We start from the raw sequence: 14291 nt of genomic DNA, 5'->3' as shown, positions 1-14291 counted from the left end.
GCCACTCGATGTATCTCAACTTAAATTTGCATTTAAATGTGCATTTCAGTGACAAGGTTTCACTTAATATTAAAAAGTTTATACTCTGATCTTGTATTGATGAAGTGTAAATTCTAATTGTGTTATTTCTAAGGAGACGATGGAAACTTGAGTGAATGTCAGCACAAACATTTCAGCTTACTTTTACCATCTGTGCTGAAAAGAAATCCTATGTCTGCTGCTCACATTGTAAATACATACATAGAGTGTTTCTCTCACAGTGTTTTTCTTTCTTTTCTTTTCTTTTTTTTGCAGTTATTTCATGGATGGCAGAGTGAGCAAAGCAGAGGACTTCCTGAAAACTCGTCTTTTGGACACACTGACAGAACAAATCACCAAAGTCACCAAGGTACTTAGATTTAAGTCAAAATCTTCATCCTCTACTATAAATAATCTCAGGTTATATATACTGTATTAAGACCTGTATATATCCACAGCAACTTTTCATACACTGCATGTGTTCTCACTGTAGGTATAAAATTGTGTTCATATCCAGCGTTTATTTGAGAGGTCACATTTCAGACATATTCACTATTAAACTATTTTATCAGTTTCGACTTCCTGACCAGTTTCAGCGAGGATACAAAGAAATAACACATTTTAATCACACAATATATTTGCATTTCTTTTGCGTTTGCCAAGTTATGGATCATTCAGCCCTCAGACAGTTCTTTTGATGGAGAAGCCACATGTTCAAACCACAAGAGTGAGCCCTCAGGGCCACAGAGTTACATCTGCCACGGACTAACATATCAGCACTGGCCGCCGTGGCAAACTTACTCAGTGCCTCAAGAAAAAGAAGAAAGAACCTAAAACATTCAATGAAATGTAAGAGAAGTGGGATTCTGCTGTGCATTAGGTTTTTGTGTTTCTGGTTTGTGTACATTATTGTTCTCTGTGCAACATGATCTTTCTATGTAGAACTGTTTTGTTGCCACATCTAATGATTTTCTATTAGCTTGAAGAGACACAAAAATATGGTAGGTTTCAGTAAATCATTCAGTACCACAAAAAAAAAAACCTACCTGGCTTACACCTTAAAAAATAAAACGTTTGAGTCTATTGTAATGGTCCTCAGAGCACATTAGAGAGGAAAATGATTGAAAAGATCTTGACGTGAAATCCAAAATAAGCCAACACAAAGCTGGATTTTTTGATAAACCTTCATTTCCGTCACTCGTTGCAGGTTGTGAACACTCACACTCCTGGTAAGAAGGTGTGGCTCGGTGGACTGGGGCCAGCATGGGCAGGAGGTATCAGTAACCTCTCTGACACATACGCAGCTGGCTTTCTGTAAGTGCTTAGTGCAGTATGTTTTTTTTGTTTTTTTAATGCATCCCAACCAAAGACATTGACAGCCCTCCTTATATTTATGTGTTCGTGTGTATTCCAGGTGGGTGAACACGCTGGGGATGGCTGCTGTGCAAGGGATTGATGTTGTCTTGCGTCACTCATTCTTTGACTACGGATATACGCATCTTGTGGACCAGCACTTTAACCCATTACCTGTAAGTCTCTCTTTTTCAGTTCGACTAGAACAGCTTTAGGTCAACATTGCCAAAACCCCAATCACAACAACAAAGATCTGACCTGACCGCTCCTTTTTGCGCTCTGGACTTTTCTATACCAGACCCGGTACCTGGATGTCACCTCTTTCCCGTGGGAGCTATTAGCTGAGATGAAAGGCGTTTAGTGGTGATGAGTGCTTAGACTCATAGGGGGTGAAATGCCGTGTAACTTTAGCCCTTTATCAGTAGCTCAGGACAGTGTCACTGCTCCCCTCAACCCCCATCGTAACTGTGCGCTTCTCTGTGCGGGACGGTCGGCCTGGTGAGAGATTTTGCAACCCGAGATTCTGATACGCAGGCATGTTAGTAAAACAGCCTGCAACGCTGTGTGGAATGGAACCGCCCAATGCCAAGTTCCCCTGTGGTTGGGTCAGAAACATGCAGGGACAGAAGTACAAAAAGCTCTGTCCAAAACACTGCACTACCCATCTGAAATACACTGTTACTTGCTTGTGCCTGATCAGCATGTGAAGGGAAAATAATCTTAACAACACATAGTATGCCTCTGAGGTCATGATGTTTCTTTATTATTAACAATAATAATGATGCTAATTTAATTATTTTAAAAGCCACACTTCTTAATCTTTTCCTAGAGTAACGATGATCTCATTTTGCCGAAAACAAATATAAGTGCGAAAGAGTGACAAAATGCTAACGCGAGCCAAGTTCATAAAAAAAAAAAAAAAAAAAGAGTTTTAAGTTCATGAAAAAGCATTTAGAATAAGCTGGGGCAGAGCAGGGGTGAGACACTTACAATAATGACTTGGACAGTAAATCATTGTTCCCACAATAAAGGAAAAACATAATGGAGTCAAGACACGTATCAAACATTTATTATTCCACATAGATCAGACATGGCTGCTAGAGTGATTATTGGTATCCCCCAAAATACAGTTTTAACTGCTATTGTTGTTGGGCTCATGGACTGCTCACTTCTGCAAAAAACCTGACAGTCATTTTTCACTAAAACCCTCATTAGTTCTCTCTGGCGGGAACGCTCTTATTTATGCTTCACTTACACTATAAGATATTAAACAATCAGGAGGGCTTTATATTTCTTCCCTCTCCGCCTCCATTATTTTTCGGAGAATGCCGATCTCCCGCTAGGATCACAATGCTTTTAACATAGTTGGATGTCTGAGAGCTGCACCGGCCTACCTGCTGAGAGAATTCACTGCAGGGCCAACCTGTCCTCTGCATGGGAAATTTATGACCTGGCCCCCTTCCCCTATAGGATAAGTCCACCATTGGTGAAATCCACTCAGAGCCCCTCAGATGCTTCATCTTTGTCCACACTCATCCCCCTCCTTTTCCTTTCTTTTTACTTTTTCTACTATCCAAATCATGCTGGCTTTCCTGTTTTTTTGTTGTTTTTACTCCACATGCGCCGGCCATCTCCCTCCAGAGCTCCTGCAACTAAAGATTCAGTCTTTGACGGACATAAATTAGTCTGTTAGACAGTCAGCAAAGATGTCTGCCTGTAGAGAAGACAGAAAATACATATTTTCCATATACAAAGTAGGGAGATGAGGTAATTTAGGCTCTCTCTAATGGCCCCTTCTCCCCATATTTTTTTCTTGCATGTTTTTCTGTCTTCACTTTCAACAGCATTTTTCTTTTCATTATTTTATGAGGAACCCAATTAGAGCATGAAGATTGTTAACTTCTTTATGGTTGTTGCTAAATTAAAAACACTGAAATCATGAACGTCCCCCTGGGTGCAGAAAAATAATGGAACCTCATACTTTGATCGTTGAATTCGGCGAGATTAACAGGGTCTCACTCAGCCAGTCTGACTCTCATTTGTCCTATTAAGCTAAACACTAAAGGTTAATTGTCATTCGCCTTGTTATCGTGCTATTACTGCAAACTCTCCACAGCTGAGGTTTGAGCGGTGTCTGGTGTGTGTTGTGCGGTTGTTCCTGCAGTCGATGGGTTGTCTCTCGGTCTGTCGAGGAAGGCAAAGTCGGGGAAAAAAAAAAGACCGTCGACAGCATTTTTGTGTGATTTCTCAGAAAATGCCATGTCCTGCCGGTGCCCGTTCCGGTTCGGGATTCTAGCGCAGCCACAGATTATAAAATATCAATTTATTGTTGGTTTTTGTTACATGTGTTTTGAAATGTAAACACAAAGCGAGAGTATAAAATCACCCTGGCTATCTTTCACAAATAATCCTCCAGACTCATATCTGCTCTTTGTTTTATACACTATGTAATAATCACGGATCATAGTTCTGGCCATACATTCATCCATCCATCCCTCTGGTCATGGCCAACACGATACTGTTCTATACTGTGCTCTGCTTCTTCGATGCCTTGGCAGCAAATTAAGTTAAAGCCTGCGTGGAAAAAAGAAGCCCTTAAATGTTGCCATATGCAGGATTGCATGGGAACTTCCTGAGGAACACATGTTGTTCTGGGTCTCTTGGAGAGGTGTTGAGTCTGTGTAGTCTATAGAGTGCGACTCAGTATGGTGGACCACTCAACGTCGGCAACAGAAAAACAGCCATTTACGACGTACCATAATATTTTGGGGAAATTGTCACATTTAAGACTCGTCAGTTCTGAACGGGTCAGCGGTTGTTAAAGACGATGGCCGTATTACATGGGGACAATCAGTTCCAACTAAACGCTGAATGTGCTGACATGTTTACACTTGATACTTTTGTGGACTATATCTCTTCCTTTTTTTTCCACACAGACGAGCTGCTTTCTCTTTAATTCTCACAGTTTGCGAAACCTAATCTGTTCCTACAATCTCGATGGCAGTTCATGGCTGGATAAACAAAATGGAGAATTTGGCAATATTCACTTTCAGGGAAATCAGAATCCAAGATTGCTGTAAAACTCCTCAAGAAAAGAACAAAACCTTATGCTGGATTTGCTTTGCAGTCTTTCAAACGTCTTTGCTGGCTTTTGTTTTGTGTCTTTAAACAGCGACTTAAATCCTGTCTTCAGGGTGAGGATAAGAATATTAACACATGCTGTCATAAAAGTAATACTGAATGTGTCTCTGGGTTTGATTCTGTTGCCTTTGCAGGATTACTGGTTCTCCCTGGTCTTCAAGCGCCTTGTTGGTCCAAGGGTTTTAGCTGTGCGGGTGGCTGGGCTGCAGAGGAAACCGCAACCGGGACGAGTCATACGAGACAAGCTACGTATCTACGCTCACTGCACCAGCTACTACAAGTATGCACCACAGCTCGGCTACCTCGCATGAATTCTGTTTTTTTCTTTCCGTTTGAATCTGACAGATGACAAAACGCACAACCTTCTGCAAAGTGCAGGAATACTTTGGGAATGTCCTTGAAGGTTTCGACAGAAAACAGACTGCTGCTGTTTGCCGTCTGCTCCCAGTGTCTTCCTGCAAACACCTGAGGCTCAGCGCCGGGTGGGGAAGAACAAAATCCCCAGCCGGCCCATTTAGCTTCCCATAAATAAGCAGAGCGCAGACACCCGCTCATTCACAGCTCAGAGCCTATAAAACTTAACGGGTATCACTTATCAGGTGTGTGGGTTCTGTCTCCCCGCCGTCAAAGAGCCGCTGAAAGGTGTGCCGGGCCTTTATCCCGTCTCGGATTGGCTGGAGGGGGATATTTGAGGGGGAGGGGGAGGGACAATAAGGCAGTCTGTGCCGGGAGCAGATAAAGAGTGCCACCATGGCCTGTTCAAGGTTATCATTTAACCCAGGTCAGCGGCTGTCAGCACCAGGCTAGACTTACGGCCTTACTCTAGACAGGTCTCGTTTACAGGTGGAGCATCTCTTAGAAAAACAGAGGAGCGCTGCACAGATAGATGCTCGATAAACGGGCAGGAGTTGCGTAACGAACGACATGCATGCAAATATTTGAGATAGTTTTCAACAAGTGTAGTCGCTCGGTCACTCGGCACATATGGGGAATTAAATAAGAGCTGCTCCCGGCTCACGTAGTGGGGTTCAGTCTAACTCCAGATACCCATCAGCGCATACTATCAGACACCGAGACACGAAAACAGTCTCTCTCAAATCCGAAGCCACTTCAGTTGACATTATTTCTGCCAATTTGTGGTTTTACATAGTCAATTCTTTAGCGAACAAACCATTGTAGTCTTGTTTGTTTGACTGTACTGTGTTAGACAGCAAAGAGTATAAATATGTCCAGACAGTCAGTGCTTTGAAAAGTCTTTGCAGATTAGATATTTAACTTTCACTGCCCTTTTACCCCTTTTAGTGGTTTGCATGGTGTTTTTTTTCCCCCCGAGATGCTCCAACATCAAACAGCACAGACACATGTTTATGTTCCTGATTTGGATCTCTAAGAACCTCATCATTTGAAAGACTTAAGCGATCTTTATCTCTCCCTCCATCTAACCATCTGATCTATCACTCTGAAACATGGTGTAATATATTGAATATTAGGAGTCTTTCGGGGTAATGAAATGAATGTCTCATCCTGTGCCCAAAAGAGCACTGAACCGAGATGGCTTTGAAGATATGAGATTCTGGAGGTGGTAACCGAGAGAGATGTCTACCAGACCGTTTAGCTCTGGCCGTAAACACCAGGCCTGACATGTGGTATTCACTACAGCTGTGTTGTCTTTGTGCTCATATCTGGGCCCTTATTAGATTTTATCATGTTTGTCTTATCTGTCTCAGTTAGTTATTTACCTTTGGCCAGTATTCCTATCAAGTTGTGTCCCCAGTGCTTTCCCCTAAGGAGAGGGACTCAAACACTGTTGTCTGTGTAACTCAAGAAGTATTGCCCCTTTGTGTTCACACCCTTCATCTGACCCTGAACCGCACAGGTTTTAATATTGGATACTGTATGAGAGGTTTGCATTGAGTAGCCGTCATCAGGATGATAAAGTTGAATGTGGTTTAATATAATTTATGCTAAAAAAAAAAAAAAAAAGGATGATAAAAGGTAAGTTGCTGTCCTAAGGAATTATCTTAGTGAGCTTGCTTTATTTTGCTTTATTAATTTTCTTCAAACCTTTTGATCCAGATTAGATCAAGGAGTTGCGGTTTTATCCTGTTACTATATGGGACCGAAATATCAAAGACTTGCTTCTCTTTGTAGTCATCTCTAATTATAGAGAATTTTATTCAGCATGGCAATGTAATACATGATGAATCCCCATTAACAGATGTGGAGAAGAGTCCTTTTTTTTTTTTTTTGCTGTTTCTTGACAGCGCTTTCTGAATGAAAAAGAAAAATTAATGTTGCATTGTTTATTTTCTTTACATTTTTCCGGCACCAGCCATAACTATGTGAGAGGCTCCATAACAATCTACATCATCAACCTGCATCGATCGAGAAAGAAAATCAAGTTGGCGGGAACGTTACGGAACAAGACCGTCCATCAGTACCTGCTGCAACCCTACGGCACTGATGGACTCAAAGCCAAGTCAGTATCTTTCACGCTACTTCTCTCTGTTGCATACACATGAACACATATGCACATATATACCTGCACGTCAGGTTTGAGTTATTATCCTTCTTTTAAAACAACAGTGCGGTCGTCTCATAGAGTATCCTGTTCCATTAATTTACGCTGATCAAACAAGACAAGTGTACTGCTGAGAGACCCAGGTTATATCAACTGCACACGTCTACCAATCCCATCATTGCTTATGTAAAATAAACTAAAGGAAAGACCCCATCTGAAGATGAAAACTTTGATTGTAGCTGTTTTCATAAAGTGATTACTTTGTGCTGAAGGTCTGAGAGACATGAGGAAAAGGGCAAATAAGAGCTTTCTGGGTCTGAATTTAATAAGGTGCTAAACACAAGTCCTTCAAAAAAAAAGCTGCAGAAAATCACTTTAATTTAACATTTTGAGAACGCAAGGTATAATTTATGCTGAGCTGGCATATTATGTGACTACCGCAGTACAAAACGCAAATATACGCTAACATGCAATTACTCCTGCTTGTTTTGATTAAAGTTACACTGCACTCGTAAAAAATAATGCAATAAATAAAAGCTAATAAAGCACAAGATAAATGCTTAACCCCTTTTGTCCTTTGTCAGTTAAGGCTAGTTGTTTATTTATTATGTATTATATGTTATGCGGAGCTCTTCACAAAGCCCTTGTTTGAATGTCTTTTTTTTTCATAGCCTTCAACAGATGTTTCATTTTTCATTTTATATCAAGTCCATTTCATCTCTCAATGCTGTCCTCAATGTAATTCTGCCAACTGTAATATATTGCTTCTATGTAACAAGGTAATATAATTCCTATTTCCTCAAAATGTCCTTTAAAATAAAAGGTTTATGGTTTCAGTCTCGTACGCTCTCCTTTAAGCCCCTCGGCCTGTTATTCTGACTCAGACTTAAGCCTCAAATCCTGGAATAACAGCCTAATGACCCGGGACTGTGTGTGCATGTGTGTGTCTGTCAGTCTTTGTGTTACATGATACCTACATACGGCCTTAATAGAGGCTCAGGCATGATCCTTCAATAACAGTGTAATGATGGAGGATGTTTTAGGTGTTAGAACAGGATTGCGAGGCAATTAATAGGAGAGTGAGCTAACGATGGGCCTTTTTCTGGCCTTAAGTGCTTTCCTTTACCACAGGCAGTGCAGGGAGACTTTTATTTAGCAACACCAGATGTCTATAAATTTGTGTGAGTAGTGGGACTTTTTAAAGTATTCGGGCCCATGTATGTGGAGGGAAGGCTTTGAGCGGTTTAGTCTGATTCATTATTTCTCCTTATTAAGCATAATTTTATTTGATATTTTATTGAATTTGTGGGAATTTTTGATCCCTTTATTACCGTGTAGTATTGTGAACTTTACAATGCTGTAGGAAAAGTTGATTACAGCAAGTTGAAAAGTTGAGTGTGAGAGGTGACACTGCAGTGCAAATGCACTAAAAGAACATGATTTATTGTTACAGTGCACATTTGCTGATAGTTAAACGATAGCTTGTATGGATAAAGAGGGAAAAAAATAAAAGGGAATTCAAAAAAACAGTAAAAGTCACGCAAGCAAGTGATACAGCAGGAATATATTACAAAACCTCCTGCTTGATGTGGTAAAAATGTATTTTATTATTATGCCGTTTTTGATAATTACCCATCCATCCTATTATCCATTCGTAAAAGTATGCACAGTGCACCTTGACTTACAAGTGTGATGTGCTAAAGCAAGTCTTAAAAAACGATTACTGCTATAAAATGAGGTCATGTTAATCGTTTAAAGAAAGAAAAAAAAGCCAATAAATGCAATTTTTATGAGTCTCTACAAACAACTGACATGTGGCTATGCATTCTGTTTGTCTGTGCAAAGAGAGTAGAGACGGAATACTTTTTTTTTTTTTGCATTTACAGCTGGTGAAGGCTGAATGTGAGTCTTGGAAAAGATTAGAAAAGCAGCATTTTTCAATTAGGCCGTATATCTAGTTTCAGCTATCCTTCAGTGCCGAAGCAAAACTGAAAGGAAAACATTTTTAAATGTTTACAATAACCCATCATCTTAGTGAACTTTATTTTTACATGGTGAGATATTGTTGAAGATGAGTTAAGTTGTAGCAAACTGTATCTCAGGAAACAGTTGTTTTAAGGAAAATGACAAATCAAATTCTATCAACATATTATTTTAAGAAGTTGTTTTTGGAAACCTCCTCTCAAATATGTTAGCGATCATTTTTGTATCTCTGTTATTCTTACTGCACAGAGCAGCAGCGGAGGTTGTTGCCGAATATTTTCATTGCTTTAAGTCTCGAGTTTCAATCCAGGCAGATTCCACTCAGTCAGGTGTTACTAGTGTGCAGTTGTTTAATTGCAAAATTGTAACAGCAGCACCCCCAAGTGTTCAACTGACAGAATCATAATCCTGCATGAAGTGATCCAGATTCTCTGTTGTTGAGGTGAACAACCTAGTTTTTTCTCTTTTCTCTACAACTACTGTTTGTATGTGCAGAAGGCAGGTGAGGAACAAAGTCAGAGGGTTTGGTGATAAGACTGAAGCGCACCGTGTCTCACTGAGCGAACACAATCGGTATTTCTTGTCTGTCTTTTCTTTGCAGACATATCCAGCTGAACGGGGAGAAGCTGCTAATGGTGGACAATGAAACGTTCCCTGAGCTGAAGCCTAAGACGTTGAGGGCTGGAAGGACAATAGCGATGCCGCCCATGACCATAGGCTTTTATGTCATCAAAAACATCAACGCGTACGCCTGTCGGAGATAACATTGACCCCACATACCCAAGATGTGGGCATGACAGTTTGACTAAAAGCTTCAAAAACCAGAGAACCGCTTTGTGGCCATTTCAGTGTCTTGCTCAAGGACTTTTCAGTAGAGTGGACACTTGAATGCAGCACGGTTCTCTGGTTAAACAACAGCCTCTTGGTCCATTATTTCAGTGGTAATATTTAAACCACTCTGCCAAATAACAAACAAACCCAGTTCTCCTCTTGTTCTCCTCTCCGTTCCAACAAAGACTTGCCCAAGACGCATATGAAGGGCTGCACTGAACACTTTCTATTTCTTTTCACCAGCAATAAATCAAAAACTACAAGGTAAGACTACAAGACTTCTACGGACCGCAAATGTTTTCTGCCTTTTTTTGTAGCTACAGAAAGACAGTATGAAAACAAATCTACAGTCTTTGACTTAATGAAGCTATATTTTCTATTTTTGGATTGTCAAACCAATTTCTTTTTTTTCCCCCTGTTTTTTTTTACTGACCACCAGACAAAGAATGAGGGAAAGAAAAAAAAACAACAACTGCATTTCTGGGTCATACACAAGTCAGCTTCACTTTGACTTGACCCTCTCCACAAACAGATAACTGCCACAGTGTGTCCATGCTTGGACTAACCACATATGCGTGTTTGTGTGTGCATGTGTGTTACTGATAAAGCTACTGATGTTTCTGTTAAGTCTGCTGGATGCGCCACTAAATGTCTTCTCGCCAAATCGAGTGGCTTACATTGACAATTAGTTTCTTTTAAAGGCTGTTTTTTTTGTGTGTGTGTGTGTGTGTGTAACTCTCTGCTTTTGTGTTGCATTTTATCTGCAGAGTATAATAGGCCAGGATGCGGCTCCAGTGCTGTTTTTTTTGCAGTGATACTAAGCTAAAGAACAATGTGAACCCATCCGTCACACCGACTGCGTCCACACACACAAGCTGGGGTTTGCTATAGATTCAACAATTCTACGTTTCCAGTGTGCATTTTAACATATCTTACTGTCTCTTCCATGTGACCTTATAATCCTTTAATGCTGCTAGGTTTCTTTTGTACTAAATATACATGATATATTTTACATTATTTTGTACAGATTTACCGTCATATATTTTTAGATAATGTATTGTACATAAAAAAAGGAAAAGTGATTTAAGCTTGATATTTTTACTTACAAACAGTATACACCTAATTTATATGATAAAGTACTTTGTTTTTATATTTCTACTTTAAAAGCTATGTTAGTGGTACTAATGCCCCAACTCTAAGGCAAAATCCCAAATAACTCTAAGAATGTATTAACTAAAATTAAAAAAAGGGAACGACCAAGTGACTGTGCAAAGATGCAAATGGTGGTGGGGGTAATTGAAGGGCAAAAGGCACACAAGAAAAAAGATTTCAATCTGCATTTACTTTAGTTTTACTCCATCATATCTTAACCCTCTTCTTTAAAGAAGGGTTTGCTATTTACTAGACGAAAACCACACGGTGAGTAAAAACCTTGCCGGGAGAGATTCGGTTGTGTTTAGCGCTCTGAGCTGACATGAGTAAGAACAAACAGTTTGAAGCTCTTACATGACGGAAGAACAAGAGCAGGTTCATTGTCTCAATATGTTAAATATAAAGAATATTTGTCTTCTGAATGTGTTTATAGTTAATGTAGAGATGTCCATATTTCTTTTTGGAGAGCATTATTTTAATATGTAAAGTCCGCCTATATTATTTTTTGTTAAAAAATAAAAAGTTTACGTTGGTAATAAACATGTACAAATGCATAAGAAGTTGTATTTGTCTTGTATGTGCTTCAGTAAAAATTCCTCCTGCTACAATCTGCACTCGAGCAAAAGAATGTACTCAGACATAAGTTTGTCCACAGGCCAGACTCCATTAAACTCTAAACTGTAAACTCATTGTGCCACATACAAAAGAGGATTTGGTGGTCAATTCTACTTCTGTGTAAACAGCTAAGTCCCTTCATGTGAATTCACATTGAGCTGTAAAAACCAGACTCCGTAATAGAAAACATGAGAAGACATGATTTATACTTGCACAGGAGCACAAAAAAAAAAGAAATACGCAGAAACCATAAATAAAAGCTGCCAAATTCTTGCAGCAACTGGAGTAAGGTAACAAAGTATTAAAATGTACCGTCGTTGATGCGCTCACACTCACTCATTCTTATGCACACTGTTTGGCCCCAGATGTGGAAGCAGCTGGAACAAGTCTTTGTAGTGGGAAGAGTGCTGTCCTGTGACTGCAAGAGGCAACTGTTGATGGAAAACATGAAGCCAAGATGGGCTAAACTTTAAGACCTCAGCTTGGGCTTGGACAGACTCAACTCGAGCCGCACTGCATTGAAAACTTGAGATTTCTTGGAGGGCTCATGTAGAAGGGTTTGATCTCGTGAGTCCTTTGGCCCGAACACTCGTCGTTCAGGTGCTTTCGGTTTCTCCTGCACGAGCTCGGCGCACAAAAGCTGCATTTTCTGCACTGATGTTTCATGACAGTGAGTGGTTAACACTGGCGGCCCTTCAAGAGCCGTGATCCAAAGCATGTACCTTTAATTATATTTTTGTTTTAAGTTCCATTCATGCGAAATCGGCTCTTGCTTTCATGTAAGAAGCAGAAATGTTTGGTCTCAGAAATGAACTTCAGGAACAGCCTCTTTTCACATGTGGTTCATTTTAAACCGGCCAACATTGTTGACATGTAAGAATCAAACCAGGCTTGTTAACACCTGGTCCATTACATCTGGGCTCCTTTGAGGAAGAAAATATCATTCATTGTACAAAGTTGGTTATACGTATATGCACATTTAGATGCATAACAATTAACAATACTTGAAACCACAGTGAGAAAGAGCAGGCGTGTTAAGGTAGAGGAAGATAAGTGGCTTGAACTGGGCTGCACTTACTCCAGAAAACTGCTTGGAATCAGTTGTCAGTGTGAGTTTAGAATATTCTCAGATCAACTATGTACCGATAGGGATCACAAAGTTTAAAGGCAACACATAATTTCTAATCAGAGGTATGTTGAGTTTGTTGAGTAAACCCAGTGCCTCTGCCTGAAAGTAATGCTTTAACAATAATTGACCTCGGCGATGTGAACTGCGAGGCCTTAGTGAACTTCCTGACATTCAGACCAGGATCTTATCAAGCCGGTCCGTGGAAATGGTTTTGTTTGCCGAACTGTGGTTCACATAAACCTGTACCTTGTGATAACAACCGATGTGCATCACTTCCTCTGACAAAATCTAATTGTGTTGTGATTTAGGAGGACTGCACCGTGTCTGGCCACTTCTGCGTGACAGTGTCTTCTTAGTGGAGGGTAACTGCTACCCAGGCCCACCTAACACTGTTTATACTCAGTGATCCATTTTGAGACATGCAAGGCCCCCTTGCCCTGTTAGCAAACACTGAGGATTTCATGATGTTTACTCTGTATATACAGGAGTCAGCTTAAATAAGACTTCCATGAATGCTAGATCCCCAGAAAACTGATGGACTAGATTAGACTTTGGCCCGCAACGAAGAACTCTCGGCATTTTGGGCCATTTTGACCCAAGCAACGTTAATGAAACATAAATATTTATGTTACTATGGGGTTCTTTGCTCCGCTCAGAAGCCAAGCATACAGTCTGTGCAGAATATTATAACACAGATTTGTTGAAGCCATCAAAACATTCTCTGAGAAACGGCCTGCTGTTTGGTGACTGTGTGTTTGTGTATATGTAGTTTATATGTGATGTGCAGCGCTCTCCAAACCTATTACGCACAAGCACTGAGGATGCTTTCATACTTTTTATTTAAATGTTATTTTCAAAACTTAGGACAGGATGTAGCCAGACAGGACATGGAAAAAGTACATAAGGTGGAACATAAGAGTATGCAATAAATGCATGTATATTTAAGGCAACACTAAAATGAATATACAGGTGGTTTTAACTTGCAATTGTGTGTGTGTGTGTGTGTGTGTGTGTGTGTGTGAAGCTCTATTCAAAGTGGAGTTAAGGACACACACATACACAGATGGGTGACAAATCAAAGGAGAAATGCAACAAATGGCAAAATCTTCCACACAGGTGCACTGCGTGACACAACCATCATCAAATCATGCTGTGTATACAAAAACGTTGACCAGTTGACTCCAGTCTTGCATCAAGATGGCAAGATGAAAAGACCAGATCGAACCCCAAAGACGGTTCACCGCCGCTGCAGGAACGGCACAAGCCCCAGCCATGAACATGCTTTCATAAACATTGCCGTGAGTGCAGCAAACAGAAAAAAAAGACACATCAAAACAATATTTCGTCTTTGCCTTTAAAAAAATATTGCTAGTTCTTCAAGGTACCTTGTACAAGCATCTTTATGTTTTCCAGACTGACTCCATGATGCTGAGATGAGGGCTTTGTTTGGGTCACATCATCTGTTGCAGGACTCCTTGTTCTTCTTGGGGTACATAGATAGTTCTTTATGACTTTATGACTGACGATTTGAAGTTGTCATGCTGCAGA

The 14291-nt window shown here is 40.2% G+C and overlaps 1 protein-coding gene across 1 annotated transcript in view; it reads left to right on the top strand.

Moving 5' to 3' along the window:
• hpse2 (heparanase 2) overlaps positions 1–10134 on the top strand; it is a 53562-nt gene extending 43428 nt beyond the window's left edge. The window contains exons 7-12 of the mRNA XM_008279773.1: positions 295–388; positions 1226–1332; positions 1433–1547; positions 4647–4792; positions 6845–6991; positions 9618–10134. Coding sequence (XP_008277995.1) covers positions 295–388; positions 1226–1332; positions 1433–1547; positions 4647–4792; positions 6845–6991; positions 9618–9780 — 772 coding nt within the window. The 3' untranslated portion in view covers positions 9781–10134. The remainder of the gene's footprint in view (positions 1–294; positions 389–1225; positions 1333–1432; positions 1548–4646; positions 4793–6844; positions 6992–9617) is intronic.
• Positions 10135–14291: the final 4157 nt, after the last annotated feature.

The sequence above is a fragment of the Stegastes partitus genome, unplaced genomic scaffold, assembly GCF_000690725.1.
Source record: "Stegastes partitus isolate 25-593 unplaced genomic scaffold, Stegastes_partitus-1.0.2 Scaffold169, whole genome shotgun sequence".
Taxonomy (NCBI): Eukaryota; Metazoa; Chordata; class Actinopteri; family Pomacentridae; genus Stegastes; species Stegastes partitus.
Note: the sequence above shows the minus strand (reverse complement) of the source record. Positions and strands in the feature narration are given on the sequence as shown.